This window comes from Drosophila takahashii, chromosome 3R, assembly GCF_030179915.1.
Source record: "Drosophila takahashii strain IR98-3 E-12201 chromosome 3R, DtakHiC1v2, whole genome shotgun sequence".
Lineage (NCBI taxonomy): Eukaryota > Metazoa > Arthropoda > Insecta > Diptera > Drosophilidae > Drosophila > Drosophila takahashii.
This window is the reverse complement of record NC_091681.1, coordinates 18849226-18867712: the sequence shown is the minus strand read 5'-3', so window position 1 is coordinate 18867712 and position 18487 is coordinate 18849226. Positions and strand designations below refer to the sequence as shown.

Below are 18487 nucleotides of genomic sequence, written 5' to 3'. Positions count from 1 at the left end.
GGGTTTGGGGAGGGGGGGCGTGGCTTTTGGGAAAATCCAAGGAAAGTGGGCGTGTGGCTAGTTTCGGCTGTTTGTTGCTCTTGTCTCTTTTTTGGTGCTAGTGGTTGCTGGTGGTGTTGGGGAAACATTAATTCATTTACAAACTTAAATTGAACGTGAAATTATTAATTGCTTGCTTAATTAATTTATAATGAGTTTTTCAGTGGCATCTGTTCCGCGTCAGTGCGAGAGAGAGAGATAGCTAGAGAGTGGAGGTGCAGCTAGGCGAATTGTTGATATCAAGTATGCGCAGTGTGTGCCATGATCGGGGAGCAAAGGTACGGAAAATGTATGGAATGCCGTGTTTAGAGTGTATTTTCAAGTGTTCCACAGTCTTTTTTCTTTCTATTGGACAGGACAGGTGTCTGTTGTATTAGATGGAGTTTGGGCTTTAAGTTTTGTCGGTGGGAACTTTTTGTATCTTTTTGGTTATCACAAGAAAGACATTCAGTTTAACATTACATTATGCACTGGATGAAGCGTACACTAGTGGCTAGATTGTAGGATAATTCATCGTTTTGGTTAATATTTATTTATATATAGTGTGTATATGTAGATATATTGGACACAAGTATCGAAACGAAAATGAGTTGAAAGTAAAACTCCAATAAAACGTTCGAATGCCGCTTGCACCACATAACAAATCATGACTCAGCTCATCGAAATTTTGTAGAGTGTGTGGGATATAGAGTATATATAGGTAGTATCGTAATTGTAATTGTAATTGTAATTGGCAAACCACGATCATCAATCATCAATCAGCGAGCGAACGAGCGAGCGAACGAACGAGGAACGAACGGCAGCAACTTCCGGCAGGATATATACGTATAGAGATATATTTGTATGTGTGACTTTGCGGGTGTGACTGTGTGTGTGTGTATGCTTGGAGGTATAAATATCAAAGTAAAAATTCAATTCAGTTCATTCGCTTATTATTACATCATCGAAAGTTCATCAAAAGAGAAAGTAAAATTTAATCCTTTACATAAATATTCATAGTCATTATTATAAGGTATACATGTCGTATAGGTGGATTTTATATATATAGATATATTCAAGGTCAGTCATCAATCAATCAATCCATATCAATTAAACAATTTACAAGTATGCGTATATATAATATATATATTTAGAGAGAGAGAGAGACAAGAGACAGAGAGTGAGAGAGAGAGGAGCAAGACGAGGGGTTTTCTGGCTGGATGGGGTTTGCTCACCAAGTCCACGTAAAGAAAATCAAAACACACTTAAACCAAAATTACTTCGAATGGTCATGAAAAGCTTCGACTTGGCTTCAACTTAAAAACTGTTTTATAAATACTTCGGCAGGACTTTAGTTTGTTTTTTGTCTGCTTTCAATCTCGCAAGAATTGGCTTTAGATTTAAATGTTCTCGATTCTGAAAGCTTTTCTCTAGCTGAACGAATCCTCGCTTGTTTCCGGTGGCGTTCACTTGTCGTTTTGGAACTGCTTGAAAGAATCTCGTACGTGGAAATTGGTGAATGATTAGTACTAAGTTCGGTTAACACAAATCACAGACATTACTTAAAAAGGATTCGCATTCAAAGTCATATTAATATTAATATTAAAATTCAAATTGAAGCATATGCCAAGAGTGGTCAGTGTGCGGGTGTTTCTGTGTCTTTGATTGATCGTTAGTGGGCGGTGTTTGTCACGTGAAGTGGGCGTGGCCAGTTGATGGGATCCAAGATCGATTCGTGTGTATTTCTGTTGTATCTACTAAACTCGACAGTCAACAAACTGCCGGCTGCGTGTGTGAAAAGTATTGGTTTCAATCAACTAACTGTGGATATGGATGGTGAGTGGTAGGCAGCGCGCAGAGCTTTAAAAATTCATATCGCTGGGGGTGACGGGGGGTGCTGAGGGGAAAACTGAGAGCTCTGCGCTCTCATGAATAAATCAGAACTCAAATAAAAAAGAGAAAATATCGTGGGATGGGGTGGGGGGTTGGTGGAAAAAACATGTTTTATTGTTCCATATCCATCCATACATACAAAGAGGAAATTATCCAAACGTTTGCACAAGGCATGGCACACACACATACTAACGCACGCACACACACAGCGACAAAGTGGGAATACAATGAACGAAATCAATATTAATAATAATAATGCCCAATGCAATATTAATGGGAAACTCAACTGCAAAAAGTATTAAGGCACACAGAACTGAATACATGTGAATACGAGTATGAATAAATATTAACACGCACACACGCATTCGCAATTAAATTGTTTTTATTCGTTATAAATTTGTTTCATTCATAATGTGTTACTTATGCTTTCTTCCCCTCATCGGAATGTTTTGGTTTTAGTTTTTTTTTTTTATTTGTTTTTCGCATTTTCTATAAATTACTTGCTCTGCATTATTAATAATTATTGTATAAATATTTATATAACTTATTTGTTTGCCGGCTTTTTGTTTCAGTTTCTTGCTTAAACAATTCCATGAAGATTGCTATAAATGAAGTTCAAACAAAATAGACAAAATGCCACAAACACGAGACAGAGCTAGAGCGAAAATAGGGAGTATAATGGATATTTAAAACTAAATAGTTACATACATATGTGAGTTGGTTGGATCGGGAGCGGGGAATAGAGAGTATATAACTATTCGCTAGTTAAACTAACTTTTTCTGCAGGGACGGTAATTCAAGTTTCTCTACTACTATCAAAACAATGAGATCATGGCAATTCTGCATTTAGGGACTAATATCTTGAATTATTCAATACGTTTCGATTGGGATATCTATCGGGCGTTGTTAAATACCTAAGCTCCAGATGAATTTTAAGTGGCTAAAACTAATATGTACTGCATTTTGGTGTCAGCCAATTCCAATTCTTTTTTTCTATATGTTTATCAGTAAAATACAAAAATCACGACCTGCAGGGAGTGTTATTTTCCACTTAAATCCGGGTCACCATCCCAGCGTAAATAAAATTGTTAAGAACTTGGTGCAAGATATTAAACTCGACAAGGGGTGAGTAAAACTGTGGAGTTGCATTAGTTAGTACAAATAAATAAAAAACGAAAAGGTAATGGGATTACAAAAATCAGATTCATTTTATTGAAATAAAATCGATTGCTTTTGCTAAAAATAAGGACTAAGAGTAATTTTAATAAATTTATTGTACATAAAAATAAATTAATACAAGGTGCATACATTTATACATTGCATTTAATCGGGGGCCCAACGAAAATCATTTCGACTCGGATCAAGTATCGCTCTCGTCCTTGGGCCCAGCCAGATTCAGATCCTGGCTCGACTTCTTTATTTCAATTCTAATTGGCGTCTGCAAACGCTCGGTTTCGTATATTTTGACCTTCAACTAAACGGAAGGGGGATTAATGTGGGCTTGCTTAATACTTAGTTTGGTTTAAAAAATAACACACAAAATACAAAAGGTGTGGTAGTATATAAAGAACATTTAACATACAAATCAAAACAAATAATCAAGCTCAGAGCCACTAAACCGAAAATTGGTTACACACAGATGGAAAACTTTGATCATACCATACAAATGAGAATGGCAAATAAATGGAATTAAATACTTTTCACATTTTGTTACTCCTTGAAATAAAACAGAGTTGCGCGGAAAAAATAAATGAGAGCAAACAACGTGCCGGGAAAAGATTCGATAATTGTAATATGAATGATTTCGATTTCCGTACTTCCCTTGTGATTATTAATTTCGTTAATAAAATAAAAAGATTTTTCGCTACATTTTTTCTTTTGACTTTAATTAATTTCTGTGCGAATACATTTTAAAGAGAATAGCATTTCGCAATACACGCATTTATTTATTGCCGCACCATGAATGCAAACCAATTTTATGACTGACAGCGGAATGAAATTATTAAAATTGCGCATTATGATGATTGCCGTTGTGGTAATGGTGTTATTATTGTTATTATTTGCACTGCTTTCTGATTTGTTTGCGCCGCCATGCGAATTATTCGGACTATCGAGAGTTTGGGTGGATGGATGAATGGATGGCTGAGTGGATCGAACAGCTCATCTACGACCTTAATTGCTTGTAATTAACTGCCATAATTGCGCTAAAATTCGTTTGAAGCCATAATGCGTGAAGATATTCGTAAGTGGGAAGATTGAAGCTCACTTCAAGGAAAACTACAAGGTATCCGCTCACAAATTTAATCAGTCCTCGGAAAATTCTCGGTTAATTTCAATTTACGATTAATCTTGCTTGGATCCTTAAACCATTTTCTTGCTGATGTGTGTGTGTGTGCGGAAAAGGTGCTTTTGCATTTGCATTTGTAAGGGTGAGCATTTCGAGTGCATTCATGCGTGTGCCTGTGATTGTGAGTGTTTTTCGGGTTTGGGTGTGTGCTGGCCAAAAGAATAGCCCGAAATACCTGCCCAGGCTGAAGTGGATTTGGATTTGGCCAACTCGTTAGTCAGTTACTCAATCATTAATTTGGCATTGCGTAACCAGCAGAAATTTTTGAAACTCTGCAAGTGGCTCTCAAGGCTGTCTGCAGGAATATGTTGCAGCCAAGGACTGTGCATCAAAATGTTGTGGCAAGGGCTAATTGGATTATGCGCTTAGCAGAAGTTTTTCTTCATCTCCGATTGGCTTGAATAAACTGAAACTTGGGTGTCGGCGAAAAGGGCGCGTGAAATTGCTAAATCGAGCACTGGCAACGTTTAGTTGATTCGGCCAAATCGCGCTGCGCTTAACAAATTGCATGGAAATGTTTGCCCAGGCAGACGGATGGGCCAAAAGTTTCGGCTCGGCTCAGTTCGGTTCGGGCCATTTGTCGGCCAGAAGTTGCAAGTTGCTTGTGATTTATGCACTGACAGTTTGTGGTGCGTGTCTGGGCCTTTTATTTATGACTTTTGTTTCGCATTGGGAGCGCAAACAAATGCAGAAGTATGCAAAAGATAATGGTATTTATTCTGGGCTGTCGGCCGACTTGAATCCGTCTGCCAGCTTTCTCAGCTTTCTGTGGTTAATTAAAACGCAAAGAGAACTTTTTGGATCAAATTGGTAAACAGCACACACACGCACACACAGGATACAATTCAAAATGCAAAGCAACAAAATAAATGGACCTCATGTACGCACACACACACTCACACAAAGTGTACAATATATCGTAAGTAGTAAACAAGTAGTAAAATCTGATGTACATCTGTACCTCAGGGCAATAAAAATAATCACGAGTGGCAGGAGGCAAGGCAAAATCATAATAAGAACAACATGAATAAGGTTTTAGCGAAAAAGATATACAGATTGTTGGTAAACACACACAAAAATCAGGTTATAGCAATTCACATTCTTTGCGGTTACATTCTCAGTTTGGCTGCGTTCCAGCTAAGACAAGAGCCAAATAAAAATGAGGGGAAAACGGAAAAAGGGGTAAAAACAGGATGAAGTGGCCAGAATGAGGAACCGAAAGAGGGGCCAAAAGATAAGGCCAAAACATGTTGCAGGTTGTTAATCAAACAAGCAGGCAGACAAACACACGACAAGCTAACGTTGCATGTTGGACAAAATGAAAGTGTAAATATTTTCGACACGCGCGCGCGCCCAAAAGCAGGCAATAAAAACTTGATTATGGAATTCGCATTGCTGGCTCGTATCGCATGACTCTTGCCGCTAAACACTGTCACATACAAAAGTGTGTTGGACGGATACACAAGAACACAAACACAAACGGAAAGTACAGATACAAATACAAATACGAACGGAAACGGAAATGGAAATGGGCACAGAAACCGAAATAGAAATAGTAATGGTAACCGAAAACCGAGAAAGTAAAACAAACCGAACGGAACCGAAAATGTTTGGGAACGTACGAGTAACTGGAATTGTTTTGAGTTGCACAAAATGCATCGAGCACAGACAGTTGGTTACTGGATTACAGCATTACAGCATTACTGGAGTACTGGATTACTGATTACTGGATTATTTGCTTTGATTTAATGCTTTACATGGTTCTTTGAGGGGCGGGCAAGGAAAACATTCCGCTTGGTGTAGAGTATAGTACTTTTGGTATTTTTGGTTTTGGTTTTTTTTTTGTTTTTCTGTTTTTTGTTTCGAGTATTACAATATAGTTGTTGCACCTTCGGGAATCTCAATCTCATATCGAAAAGGAAAACTAATCGAATCGAATAAATTTTGGTAGTAGTATTTGTAGTAGTAGTAGTAACATCATTAACATAAGTTATACATACATATACATAATGTAAACTAAATGAGCATTAGCATGTTAACGTAAAACATAATGAATGCGTTCAAGATAACCTACACATACATACGCTGTATGTATCAATAGGTACTGTATATATATATATATATATGAGTGTGATGTAGAAAATGCTATATATATATATATATCGTACTTAAGTAAAGTCGACCAGGGGCCTCTCATTTCATTTTTATACCCGTTACTCGTAGAGTAAAAGGGTATATTGTATTCGTGCAAAAGTATGTAACAGGTAGAAGGAAGCGTTTCCGACCCCATAAAGTATATATATTCTTGATCAGGATCACTAGCCGAGTCGATCTAGCCATGTCCGTCTGTCCGTCTGTCCGTCTGTCTGTCTGTCTGTCTGTCCGTCTGTCCGTATGAACGCTGAGATCTCGGAAACTATAGAAGCTAGAAGATTGGCATTTTGCATGCAGATTCTAGGAATTCCTACGCAGCGCAAGTTTGTTTCAAAATGGTGCCACGCCCCCTCTAACGCCCACCATCGCTTATATACGATTTTAAAAATTTTAATATTTTGGAAAAGTAAAAATGCAGTTTTATTGTGTTTATCAATACCTATCGAAATGTAGAAGAAATTTTTCAAATCGGACCATTCGTTAAAAAGTTATGCGTGATCAACGTTTTCTATCTCTATCTCCATCTCCCTCGCACTCCCTTTACCTGAGTAACGGGTATCTGATAGTCGGGGCATCCGACTATAACGTTCCCTCTTGTTTGTAATCTTTTAAATTTTTGGTTTCCTTCTTCTTGCATTACTTAAACGTAAACAAACGTAAACACACGAACATAGGGCTTAGGCATTATAAGTATATATGTGTATAAGTATATAGAAATATATAGAAAGGTGGAAAAAATTCAAGTTGTACAAAATGCACGCTTGGCGGCAGTTCTTGTCCTGAACACAGGTTTTCAAATCGAGTGTGTGGTTGTCTCGGTTCTCTGTTCTTTGTTCTTGTAAGCAGTAATTGTTTGGGGTCTGTCCACAGTCGGTAACTAAAATCCGTTTCTTTTGTTCTACAAACCCTAGAGTATTCAAATGATATGATAAGCTGATATGGAAATTCTTCCTACCTATTGTAGAACCCAGAAAAACGATTAGAATCGAATAAAGGTAAACTAAAAGCTATTGAAAAATATTAGTGTGCAGTTAAGGTATAAATCTATCAGAAGATAGATTGCTGGTGGTGTCAACGATCGCTTTTAATGATAAGATACCTGTCTACCTATCCCTGCACTCATCCCCATCTCAATTTCCTCCCCCATAACATTCCAATCGCAACTCTACGTTGTCATCAAAGTGTGTAATTTTAATTTGACTTTTATTAATTTATATGTTGCACGAAGGGCGACAGATGCGATGGGCGGCGACTGTGCCGATAAGTTGATGGTAAGCCATAAAGCAGCCAATGAATTATTATTGTTGCGAGCGGGCAAACAGCCATTGAGGCGGCATCAGGCATTAAGCCTGGCCAACACAGATGCACACACAAACAGACAAATAAACGAGGACCACGAGGAGGAGGAGAGAACAGGAACGTTGACAGGAGAACTTACACAGAGTCCTGGGCATGCATTATGCAGCAATTGCTGTTGTCAACTGACAATGCAGCGAAGGCAGCTGCCGCCTGCCAGTAAATTAAGCGGAAAAGTGTGTTGCGGCATATGAGGCGGGGGAATGGGGAGGCGATGGGTGCCAGGGGGTCCGGGAGCACAAAAAATAAGGCAGCTCACACACAGACAGACCCATGCGATCTGGACGCTGGCTGGCAGTATTATTTGCTGCAGTCGGAAATAACTCAACCGCAAATGAGATAAATTGCGCGCACACAGATAATTGCATGGAGGCCCCCAGACGGCGTTGTGGCATGGAAATGAAATACATTGCACATACGCCGCGTTGCCAGCTCTTTTTTTCCCTTTTCGGCTCTTTGCAATTTTTTGTATATGTGCGTCGTCGTCCCAAAGCAATCGGCATGTTTGTGACTCTCCAGTGTGTGCGTGAGTTTCCTTTTTCGGCCGCTGTACAAATATTTATGTGGTTGCGAACACACACACACACAACGCACACTCCGACACCCAAACACTCAGACGGACGTGTAATGAGAAAATATTGCGCATACGCACTGTACGCTCATTAAAGGCGATCGCTGATGGCACTCACCGGGCTCGCTGGCTAATAGCTAGTTGCATTTATGTACAATGGGAATAATGGAAAGGCTTTCTCAATTCAAATCAATTTTGGGCTAACAAAATAATGGCTTTTCATAGCATAGCTTTAATTCCCTTTAAAATTCCTTAAACTTCGGCAAGAGTTTCTTTAGCAGAACTTTCATTTAAATATGAGCGTTGATAGTTGTATATATATAATTGTAGCTATGTACCTCTTTACGGCACTTGTGTAGTAACTTTGCACGAGTTCGATTTGTCTAATGAAAAACAGAACGATAAGACTGCGGGCCGGCGTCTAATTAAAGTTGAGTTGAGAAGTACATTCGAAAAATTCGATATTCTTTTAGGATGCAGTATACAGTATACAGTATGGGTCGCTTACGTTCATATACACTTTACGGATATACATACACACACATTTAGGAGAACGCTTAACATGGATGTTTAATTGATTTAACTATAAATTTGATTTATGCTGCTTCAATGTAGGTGTCCTTCGCTAAGATTGTGACTAATAAATGTACGCTATGCTAAATACGAGTTGCACGCTCTTTATCGTTATCGTTATAATCCGTATCTTTGTCAATTTTAATTGAATTGTTGCATTATTGTCGTAGTTTACGTTAATTTACCTCCTAACATAATCAGTGGATAAGCATTTTCCTATGCAAAACGATTTAACTATCTCTCTTCTCTCTTTTCTGATATGATACGAATAATTGGCTTCCTTCCCCTGGCTTCTCCATATATTACACACTCTTTATCCTGTACACACGAGTCCTAATCAGCGTAGAAGCAGATGTGCCAATTTGTAATTGTAATTTTTGGCAAGGCAAACAAATAGTGAATGGAGAAAGAAACAACTAGCAATCGATTCGCTGGCATTTCGATGGGACGCTAACACTCATATTCGAGGATGAAACCCTCTCCCTTGGACGTGGACCTCGAATGTTGCTGATGCGGCAGCAGTGGGGCAGTTGTTGCTGCCGCTCCACTGGACGATGTTGCTGCTGTCGCTGCGGCTGCTCTGCTTAAATTTACTTGTGACAACATTGCGGTGGCCGTTAATTTGCCATTGTAGGCAAGGGCGGGATTCAGAGTGGGCGTGGCACCGTGTCCGTAATAGTTCAGAGCGGAGGTGAGAGGCACGGATTGCTGTTGTTGCTGCTGCTTGCCACGACGATGTTGTTGCTGCTGCTGCTGTTTGGCCATATAATCCGTGCTCGTACATCCAGCATTTCCAGTGGCATTGCGCAACGTTATGAAGGTGTCGAAGTTGTCGGCGGTCGAGGAGGCGTTCGAGGTGCTCGAGTTTCGGCGGTTGCCCAAATGTTGTTGCTGCACTTTGGGCGCGGTGGGTTGCAGGTTCAGATTGAGCTTCAGTTGCTGCTGCTGCTGTTGCTGCTGTGACATTGATGAGTTCGACGAGGAGGAGTTGGACAGCGAGGAGGAGTTGACCGAGTGCGCGGGCGGGTGTTGCTGCTGATTCGCATAGTATTTGCGCAAATTCTCCAGCATATAGCGATTGTTTGCATTTCCGGCTGAGCTTCCAGGGACCGATGTTGCTGCTGTTGCTGCTGCTCCCGATGTTGTTGCTGCTCCTCCTAATGCTGCTGCCGCTGGCTCTGGCTTTGGCTGATGGAACTGCGGCCCTGCGGTTGGCGTCGGCATCGTTATCTGCTGCTTGCTGCTGGTGGCGTACAGAACATCCCCGCTTTGTCCCGGCAGCGCCAAATTGATGACACTGCCTGTTGCAGCTGGCATTGCGGTTGCTGCTGCTGCAGCCGGGATTGCTGCGTGCTGTCGCTCCATCTCCATCGGCAGTCCACGGGTCCTGCTCGCCCCCTTGCCCCTGCTGCTCCCCGACTGATAGCTGCGGGCGTAGTGGGCCTCCATGAGGTCCGCCCTCCGCTGCCTGGCCGCATCCGGCTGTTCTCCTCCGAATCCGTAGAACTCACCCCGCGGATAGAGCGCCGAGTTGGAGGCCCTTTCGTAGTTCCTGCTGCCCCGCTGTCGCGGGAAGTGCTCCAGGTAGCTCTCCCCCCTTTCGCCCACCAGGAGATTCTGGTCCTCCAAACCGACAGCGAGGACATCGTCGCCCACCTCCTGGCGCTGCAAGTGCTGATTGAGGGACTGGTAGAATGTGCTCTCGGCCAGATTCTCATTATAGGATGTCGCACTCGCCGGCTGATGCCAATCAGCGTCTTCGCATTCGTTCACGCTGACGCGAATGCGTATGTCGCGGGCCATATAATCGGGCCTCCCGCCAGCCGCCTCGTCCTCGTTACCCAATCCTTCTGCCCCCGCATCCCCATCCTCGTCATCCTCTTCCTCCTCCTCGTCGTCGTAAAAGAATCTCGCTGATTTGGCGCTTTCCGCCAGCAGCAAGTCCTCACTCTCCTCCAAAGCCAGCGCATAGCTCGTTAGGTTGTCAAAGTAGTATTCGCACATTTTGTCCGGGTGCTCGTAGCGCAGCTTAAAGTCCTTGGGATTGGAATTGGGATCAGGCTCTAGTTCCTGCTCCTGTCTGTGGCTGGTCGTGGGTCCACTGAACACCGACGCGTAGTCCGAGCTGCTCATCGAATCCGAGTGGAGGGCAGAGCTCCTAACCTTCGACTTGGACGCAATGGGCAGGGTTCCGAGGTTCTCGTAGTTAGCACCATAGTTCGCAGCCTGCGATTGACTCCGCTTGTGCCTTGGCCGCCGGGGAGTCTCTGGGGCAGCAGGAGGATTGGGATCGGGCTGCTTGGCCAGAGCTTTGCGCTGGGCTCCACTCACCCGACCCACCGAGTGGGCCGACTGCTTGGTGCCGCTCAGCTGGTGGTCAAAGTTCTGCTCCAAATAGGCATCCAAGTAGTGCAGGTTCTTGCTGAGATCGATCTCCGATTTGTAGCTCTTGTAGATGGTGGCCTGTTTGCAACGCGATTCGTAGCTGGAGATGTGCGCCCGATCGCTGATGAAGCGGAAGCTCTCGTCCTTGGCCAAAGTGTGGAAGCCACTGAACTCGGAGCTGCTGCTGCCACCTCCTTCCCCCGAGGTCGTCTTGAAGTTCCGGCACTTGTCGCGTATCTTCTGGATGCCCTGACGCGTCTTGGCCTGCAGTCGCTCGAAGTAATTGGCCTTGGTCACCGGCGAGGTGGAGTGATTGAGTCGCGGATGGTAGGCAGTGGTGTGCTGGATGTCGTAGCCTCCGCCGCCGGAGGCTCTCATGCTCTGGATGCTGTGCGTCCTGTTGGGATAGCTCAGCTTTAGCTTGGGCAACGAAGGTGGCTCCTCGACTGCTCCGGCTCCTGCTCCTGCTCCTCCGCGGTGGTGCAACTTTCTCAGCGACAGCTGCTTGAAGATGGCCCTCGATCGCTTGGGTTTGCCACTGGCGGAGGTGTTTGTCCTTCTGCTTATAGAATCCCCAGGATCGTTATCAAAGTCCTGCCGCTCGAAGCGCCGCACTGGTACTCCATGCAGATAGTGATGTTCGGAGGGGGTATGCTGACTACCCCGACTACTGGACTCGAACAGCCTTCGCAGGCCACGATTCTGCCTTTGGGGTTGCGGTCGCGAACTCCTCGCATTGCCCGCGACCCTCAGTCGCGTATTAACGCTCAGCGTTAGAATCTCATCGTCGTGGAATATGGAGAAGGGATTCGTGATCACCGTGGAGCTGTCACCCGCGGATTGCTGATGGCTGCTGGAGGGGCTGCTCATCAGGCTGCTTACGGATCTAGTCTTAAGGCTAACGCTACTCCTAGGCCTACTACTTATGGCTACTTCCTGCTGCTGCTGCTGCTTACTCTCTAGTACAACTACAACTTTGGCTTCACTGTGCTGCTGCTGCTGGCCACTAACTTGACCCTTTCCCTGACCCAGATCCGTTTCGGATCGGGAGCGAATAGAGGGCGGTACAACCCCACCCCTTCGCCGCAGCTCCTTCAAGGAGTTGCTCTGCTTGCGGAAGCGGTAGAAGGGATTGTTGATGCTCAGCTTTTGCAGGAGCACCTGGGTCTCCTCGGGCGTGAGGGGACCCACTGGCAGGGGATCCACTACCTGATCCTGCTGCTCCCCGCTCGTCACATTCAGGTGGAGCAACTTGGGAGCCGTGGGCGGTTTAATCTCCCTGTTCATATTATTCTCCAAATCCCGCTTGCTACTCTTGCTGCTGGTCAGCGAACTATTGCCCTCACTGTTGCTACTGTCGCTCTTGTCGCTTGTATTCCTGGCCACCTCTGAGGTGGTCTGGCTATTATCGCTATTGGAACTGATTTTGTGGTTGTTGTTATTATTGTGGCTTACATTAGTGTCATCAAGTCGCTGTTCGTTAGGTGACGCTGTCGCGTTTGGGTCGTCCGTTTGGTCTGTCAGTTCGTGTTGCTGTTGCTGTTGCTGTTTATGTGGCGTTAGCTGTTCGTTGGATTCGCTAGTAGTGGTGGTATCAATTGCCTGCTAGACCCTAGTGGGCGGTTGTAATATCATTGCAGCCATGCGTACCTTCATTGCCTCCGGCGATCCGTGTCCCGGGTACTGTTGCTGCGGATGTTGCGATGCGGCGTGTAGAGCCGCTGCCGCTGCTGCTGCTGCGTGTTGCTGCTGTTGCTGTTGTTGCTGCTGCTGCTGTTGCTGCTGCTGCTGGTGATGATGGAAGCCCGCGGGCGTGGTGTAAATCGAATCACCTTGAGGGCCACTCGTGCTATCCGAGCGTGATTTCAAATCAGCTTTTTCGCTGTGGGCAACAGAAGAAGAGAAGAAGAGATGAGACCAAATCGTTATCGAAAATTGTTTGCCCAAGTGACAATTGTGTGGGTGGTGGTTAAGTGGTTGGGTCGCCTTCTACCGCTGATTGGCAAATTGTATCCCTCACGCATATCTGAATATCTATTTAGTTTTTGTCGCTGCCTCGCCTCGCCGCAGGCAATTGTTTACTTGGGGTTTAGGAAATTAGATATTCCCCCCTGCCTTTCACCCCATCAATTTGCTCTCGAGATTTCGACAGAAATTCAGCCTACAAAACGAATTTTGTGGAAATGTGGTCAAGGGACGTACTTGAAATGGAAATTCCAAATCCATTTCCGTTCTCTTTTTCATATTGACCCATTTATTGGGCCCGTACACTGGTATGTGTGTAGTTTAATAAACAACATATAGTAATTTTAAACTCCTAAACTAGAGGAGCAAAAAAGTGGAGAGCGGTGAACGAACAAACAACCTCTCATAACTCATATTCCGGGGTTTTGGTTGCAGGGCCAGCAAAAAACAATGAGCGATAGGTTGTTTTCCTCTTTTCATATTTGCTATTGGAAAACAACAAATTACTCAGATACCCTTTGAACTGTGTATTATGACTGGACACTAGGTTTTATAAAAAATTGACTTTGAAATTTATAACTAGATTTAATCTTAAGAAAAATAATTTTTGGATAAGTTCGCCAGGACTCGAATTTTAAGTATACTGTTTCTTTATAAACGTAGGTCTTGTTAAGATAAATATGACTATCATAATAAATGTATAATGGTTAATAAATATGCCTTATTTAAGTCTTATTTAAAATGTTTGTAGTTATATTAGTAAGGGCATTAGCAAAGCTCATGGAATTAAGTGGGATTATTATGCAAAGAAACTTATTTTTTTCACTTTCTAAAGTTTTTATAATGTTTTTATTCTCTAAAATAATATTATTCGTTTAATCCGCTTTATAGACTTAATCCCTTGCGAAATGACCAACTATTTCGACCTTGTGTGAGGGTATTTCTGCTTTGTTCTTGGCCAAACAAAAATGCTCGTTCGTCGGTGCATATATTGAAAAATATATGAAAAATGTATAATATTTTATGTCCCGCACACAAATACACACACACACACGTGCACGTGCAGTGGAAAACATTTTTCATTGTTCCAATGCTGTACGTGTGCGTCTGTATTGGTGAGCGAGTTCCTGTATTCGACCAGTAGGGGCGCATAAATTGGCACGCCAGCGCCACCTGTTGGCTCCAGGATGCGGCTGCATAAAAATATATCAAAATGGTCATTTATCTATGGCCCCTATACCCCATATAGGGGGTTGTGTGCGAGGGTGTGCGAACAGGGAAAGGGTGTGTACGTATTACGCTTCAACTTACCTGTCTTTATCCGATGATTTATAGCCCGTGGAACCTGTGCCATGCGAGAAGTGAAGGGATGGAGAAAGAGAAGGGGGAGATTTCATATTAGAGCTGGCAATATTCAGGAACATAAATCCCACCCATTATTCTGTGAAGGGTGTGGTTGTGTGACTGGTTGCAAAATAGTAGAAATTAGCTGTGAAAATACCGCTGGCAATTTACAAACAGACAGCTAGACAGAGGGATATATATTTTTGAAATTCGCCCTTGGAGCCGTGATAAATGAGGCAAGGACTTATTGATTGCGAGGAACGTGTAAATTCCCGAGGAGCTGTTTGCAAATTTTGATGGATATCGAAGGGGTGAAGGATCCCCGGCTCCTCAGCCAGAGATATACATACGTGTGTACAATATGCCATAGTATCGGGTCGCACTTGAGAGATCTGTCAAACGGCATTTGACAACTGGAAGGCAGCTGCAGCAGTCAGTCAGCCAGTCAAATTGACAGCTTGATTGACAACTGAGAAATTGCGATTAGGTGGCTGGGACTCTGAGCCAGAAAAGTGTTTACAGATCAAGGGGATGTGAATGGATGCAGGAATGGCTCAAATGTCCTTCAGCAATGGCAAAGTTTCCTCCCCCGCTTCTTTGCAAATTGTTTTACAATTGTAAAAAGTTTCACCGCTTTTTGTCTGCGTTTTGATTTCTAATTAGGCAGCGAGCAGCTCTGGCTTAAAGCCATTTTCCTCCGCCGAAAGTAGAGATGTGAAATGTTGGCGCAGCTAACAAAAAGCTGGCTGGAAACCCTTAACCCTTTTGTGTGCTCAGGGGGCTGGGGGAAAAACAGGAAACGGAGACTGACCGCAGGCGTTGGACGCTAATGAATATTTTATGAGATTTATTTGAGTTTCGAGTTTCAAGGAGAATAGGAAAAAGCAAAAAAAGAAGAATATGGACGAAAAAGAACCAACACAACACACACACAAAGCGCTAAAGAGACGCATCCATCCTGGCAGCCATTTTTTCCGCCATGACCGACCGCGTCCTTCTCGCATTTCAATGCTTTGTGAGCTGGCAAGTTTTTGTGTTTTTGCAATTAGTGTGACAGCGGCCTTGGGGGGTTGCTTTGGATTGGGTGGGGCGGGGGGTTTGGGGCGAAACAGGCGCCATAATCAAGGAGGAAGTTTTAATTGTCGCGGCCTTGACGGTACTGGGTGTGCAATTAATACGGGCCCTATGATTGTTCTTATGGGTGGGGATTTTCCCCCACTTTCCCCACTTCGACTTACCCTTGAAGCAGCATCTCTTGCTCTTGATCGCATAGATACAGAGGCAAACCAGCAGGAGGATAGCGGCCATGCAGCCCCCGGCCACGCCCATCAGATAGCTCATCTCGTAGGGTTCTGTCCGGAAATTCCATACGATTCGATACACGGTTGGGTGTTCGATGTGGTGGTGGTGGTGATGATTATGCAAGCATTAAGGGGAATTTTCATTTTCATATGCACAAGATATAATATGCAATACATTTTCATTGCACGTGCGATTGATTTTAATTAAAATCGTTGGGGTGCGATGCGAGGGATGTGGTTAATGTATAATTGGTTCCTATTTCGTGTCTACTCTTTTTTAGCATTTATAAATAGGAATACTTATCAAAAACTCTTTTTGGGCTTACTCAATTTGTATAACAAATGAAATTAAAAAAAAATGTATTTATATTAATGTGCCTTATTTACGTCTTAAAGTATTTTTTAAGAAATAAATTTAAGCTAATTTAATTTCACTTAATTTGTTTTGCCATTAGTGCATAAAGTAAAATTCAAATAAAATATTGTTTTATAATTTAAAATTTAGTTACTTATAATTTCTGAACTTTGCAACTGCAAGTGACGCTCGAATATGAAATGATTAGAGATGTGTAACTCAGTTGTAAAGTCGGTGCTTTGGGTTGGGATAATGTGGGCTGGGGTAAATAAAATCAAAGAAAAGTCTATGCACCTGCAAACGTACCCTCCACAATCAGGTGTATGGCATGACGATCGGTGCCCCGCTCGTTCTCCACCACCAAGTAGTAGGGCCTGGAGTCGTGCTCGTCCGCGTGGAGGATGTGCAGGGTGGACAGGTAGCAGTCCTCCCGAGTGTCCGGCTGCATGTCGTCGGCCCGGAAGCGATCTGCGGGTGGTGGAAGAGAAAAAAACAGGAGAGTCCTTGTTACTGCGAATTCCAACGGCGAATTGGCTTTCGTGGGCTCTAAGTAATTGCACTAGAATTGCACACAATTTGTCGGCGGCCGACATTAATCATTCGATTCGATGGGCTAACTAGCATTGGACGCGGAAAAAGGAGGGAAGGGAAAAGGAGAACGGACTGAACGGGAATGCGCTTCGTTTGATTTGTGTCAGTGGCAGTGAAAGCACGCAGGATTACACGCACGAAGGACGAGCAAGGATGGACACGGGCAGACAAGCTGAAAATGAAGAATAATGCGACCCACAGACCTAGGACCAGGGTTGCCAACTCAGCTACTTTTTAGTAAATGTATGGCTATTATAACTGGACTATCATCTGATAAAAAATACAACTTTTTAATGTGAAAACTCTACGATATTTTAATTAAAGTAATTTAAAATATAATTTCCCTAAAATGTGTTTTTAAAGAAGTGTTTAAATTTGTTGTTTGGCAGTGGCAAGATTTAATGGTTAAAAAAAAGTATTTATCAGCTGTAAATAATTAAATGACCCTCTCTCATTTCAACAAAAAAAGCTACTCGCACTTGGCTAATTATTTGTAATTTAATGTACCAATTTTCAGGTAGAGCCAAATCAGGTAATCAATAGTTGGCAACAATGGCCAACACTGGTTGGCGGGGATGCATTTCAAGTTCAGGGAGAGGGGGAAAAGGGATGCGGGGCAGAGATGCTGCTGCATCTGCTGGCGGATGTTCATCCTGAAAGAGTTTCAGCTGGAAAATGAGCTGGGTTGTGTGTGTTGCCTGTCTGTTGAAGCTCGGATTACCGGCGGCTGACAGGCGTGGGAAGTCTGCCCGAGGCACCGCCTCCTCGACCCCAATCCCTTCCAACATCGGACATGACACTGCCAGTTTCTTGTCCGACTCTGACTCCGTTCGGTCATGTAATTTGTCTTGATTTGCGGAACAACCCTGCGCGATTCGCCACTTGCGATTGTGCGACTGCTCAGCGCCGAACCCTTTTTGCAGGAATAGTTAATCTAATGAGCCCTCGAGCGGTGGCCCTAGCCATTCTGCCGTTCTGCATCCTGTAAAGCGGCGCTAATTGAATTCCGAGTAGGCAAAACTAAGTCCAGCGCCTAATTGCATTACCATTAGCGCGGGCCAATGGGGCGGATGTGAATGCTGAACGCTGAGCGGTAACTGCCTATCAAACAAGTATACGCACCGATGCCCGAGCCGGCCTCCAGACGCAGAGATCCCCATTCCCAGGCGACGCGCTGTGGCCGCGGATCCGCACAGACGACCATTGTCAGGCTGGCTGCCTCGCCGCGCTTCACGGATACGGTGTGCAGGGAGGGGTGCAGGCGCAGCACCTGCGGGGCACCTGCAAGACAACGGAAACAGGGTGAAAAATGCATAAAGGAATCGCGTTTAGTACGGCCAGATGACTTTTTAATTGAGTTGGTGTGGCGCAACGCATTCGCCGAGCCGCAATGCCAAAGATAATTATTTAGAGTGGCCAAAGGGTGCAGTTCAAGCACCCCCACCTGCCATTTCAATTGCTTTAAAGGTGAAAGGATCTGGGACAGGCGAGCATTTAGTACAAATTAGTCTTTAAGTCCAGGTTCTTTAAAGAAAACCGAGTTCAAGAAGTTCACAATTTTACGATTATTATGGCGAGGGATATTGTCTCTAGTTTCGCCAAGTAAACTGTTACTTATAAAAAGTAAATACATT

General features: G+C 43.7%; 1 protein-coding gene across 1 annotated transcript in view; it reads right to left on the bottom strand.

The window, feature by feature from the left end:
• Window positions 1–9249: 9249 nt before the first annotated feature.
• The window catches only part of LOC108064906 (uncharacterized), an 86592-nt gene continuing 77354 nt past the window's right edge, over window positions 9250–18487 (bottom strand). The window contains 5 exon segments of the mRNA XM_017152675.3: window positions 9250–13179; window positions 14574–14607; window positions 15845–15958; window positions 16557–16730; window positions 17976–18134. Coding sequence (XP_017008164.3) covers window positions 9363–13179; window positions 14574–14607; window positions 15845–15958; window positions 16557–16730; window positions 17976–18134 — 4298 coding nt within the window. The 3' untranslated portion in view covers window positions 9250–9362.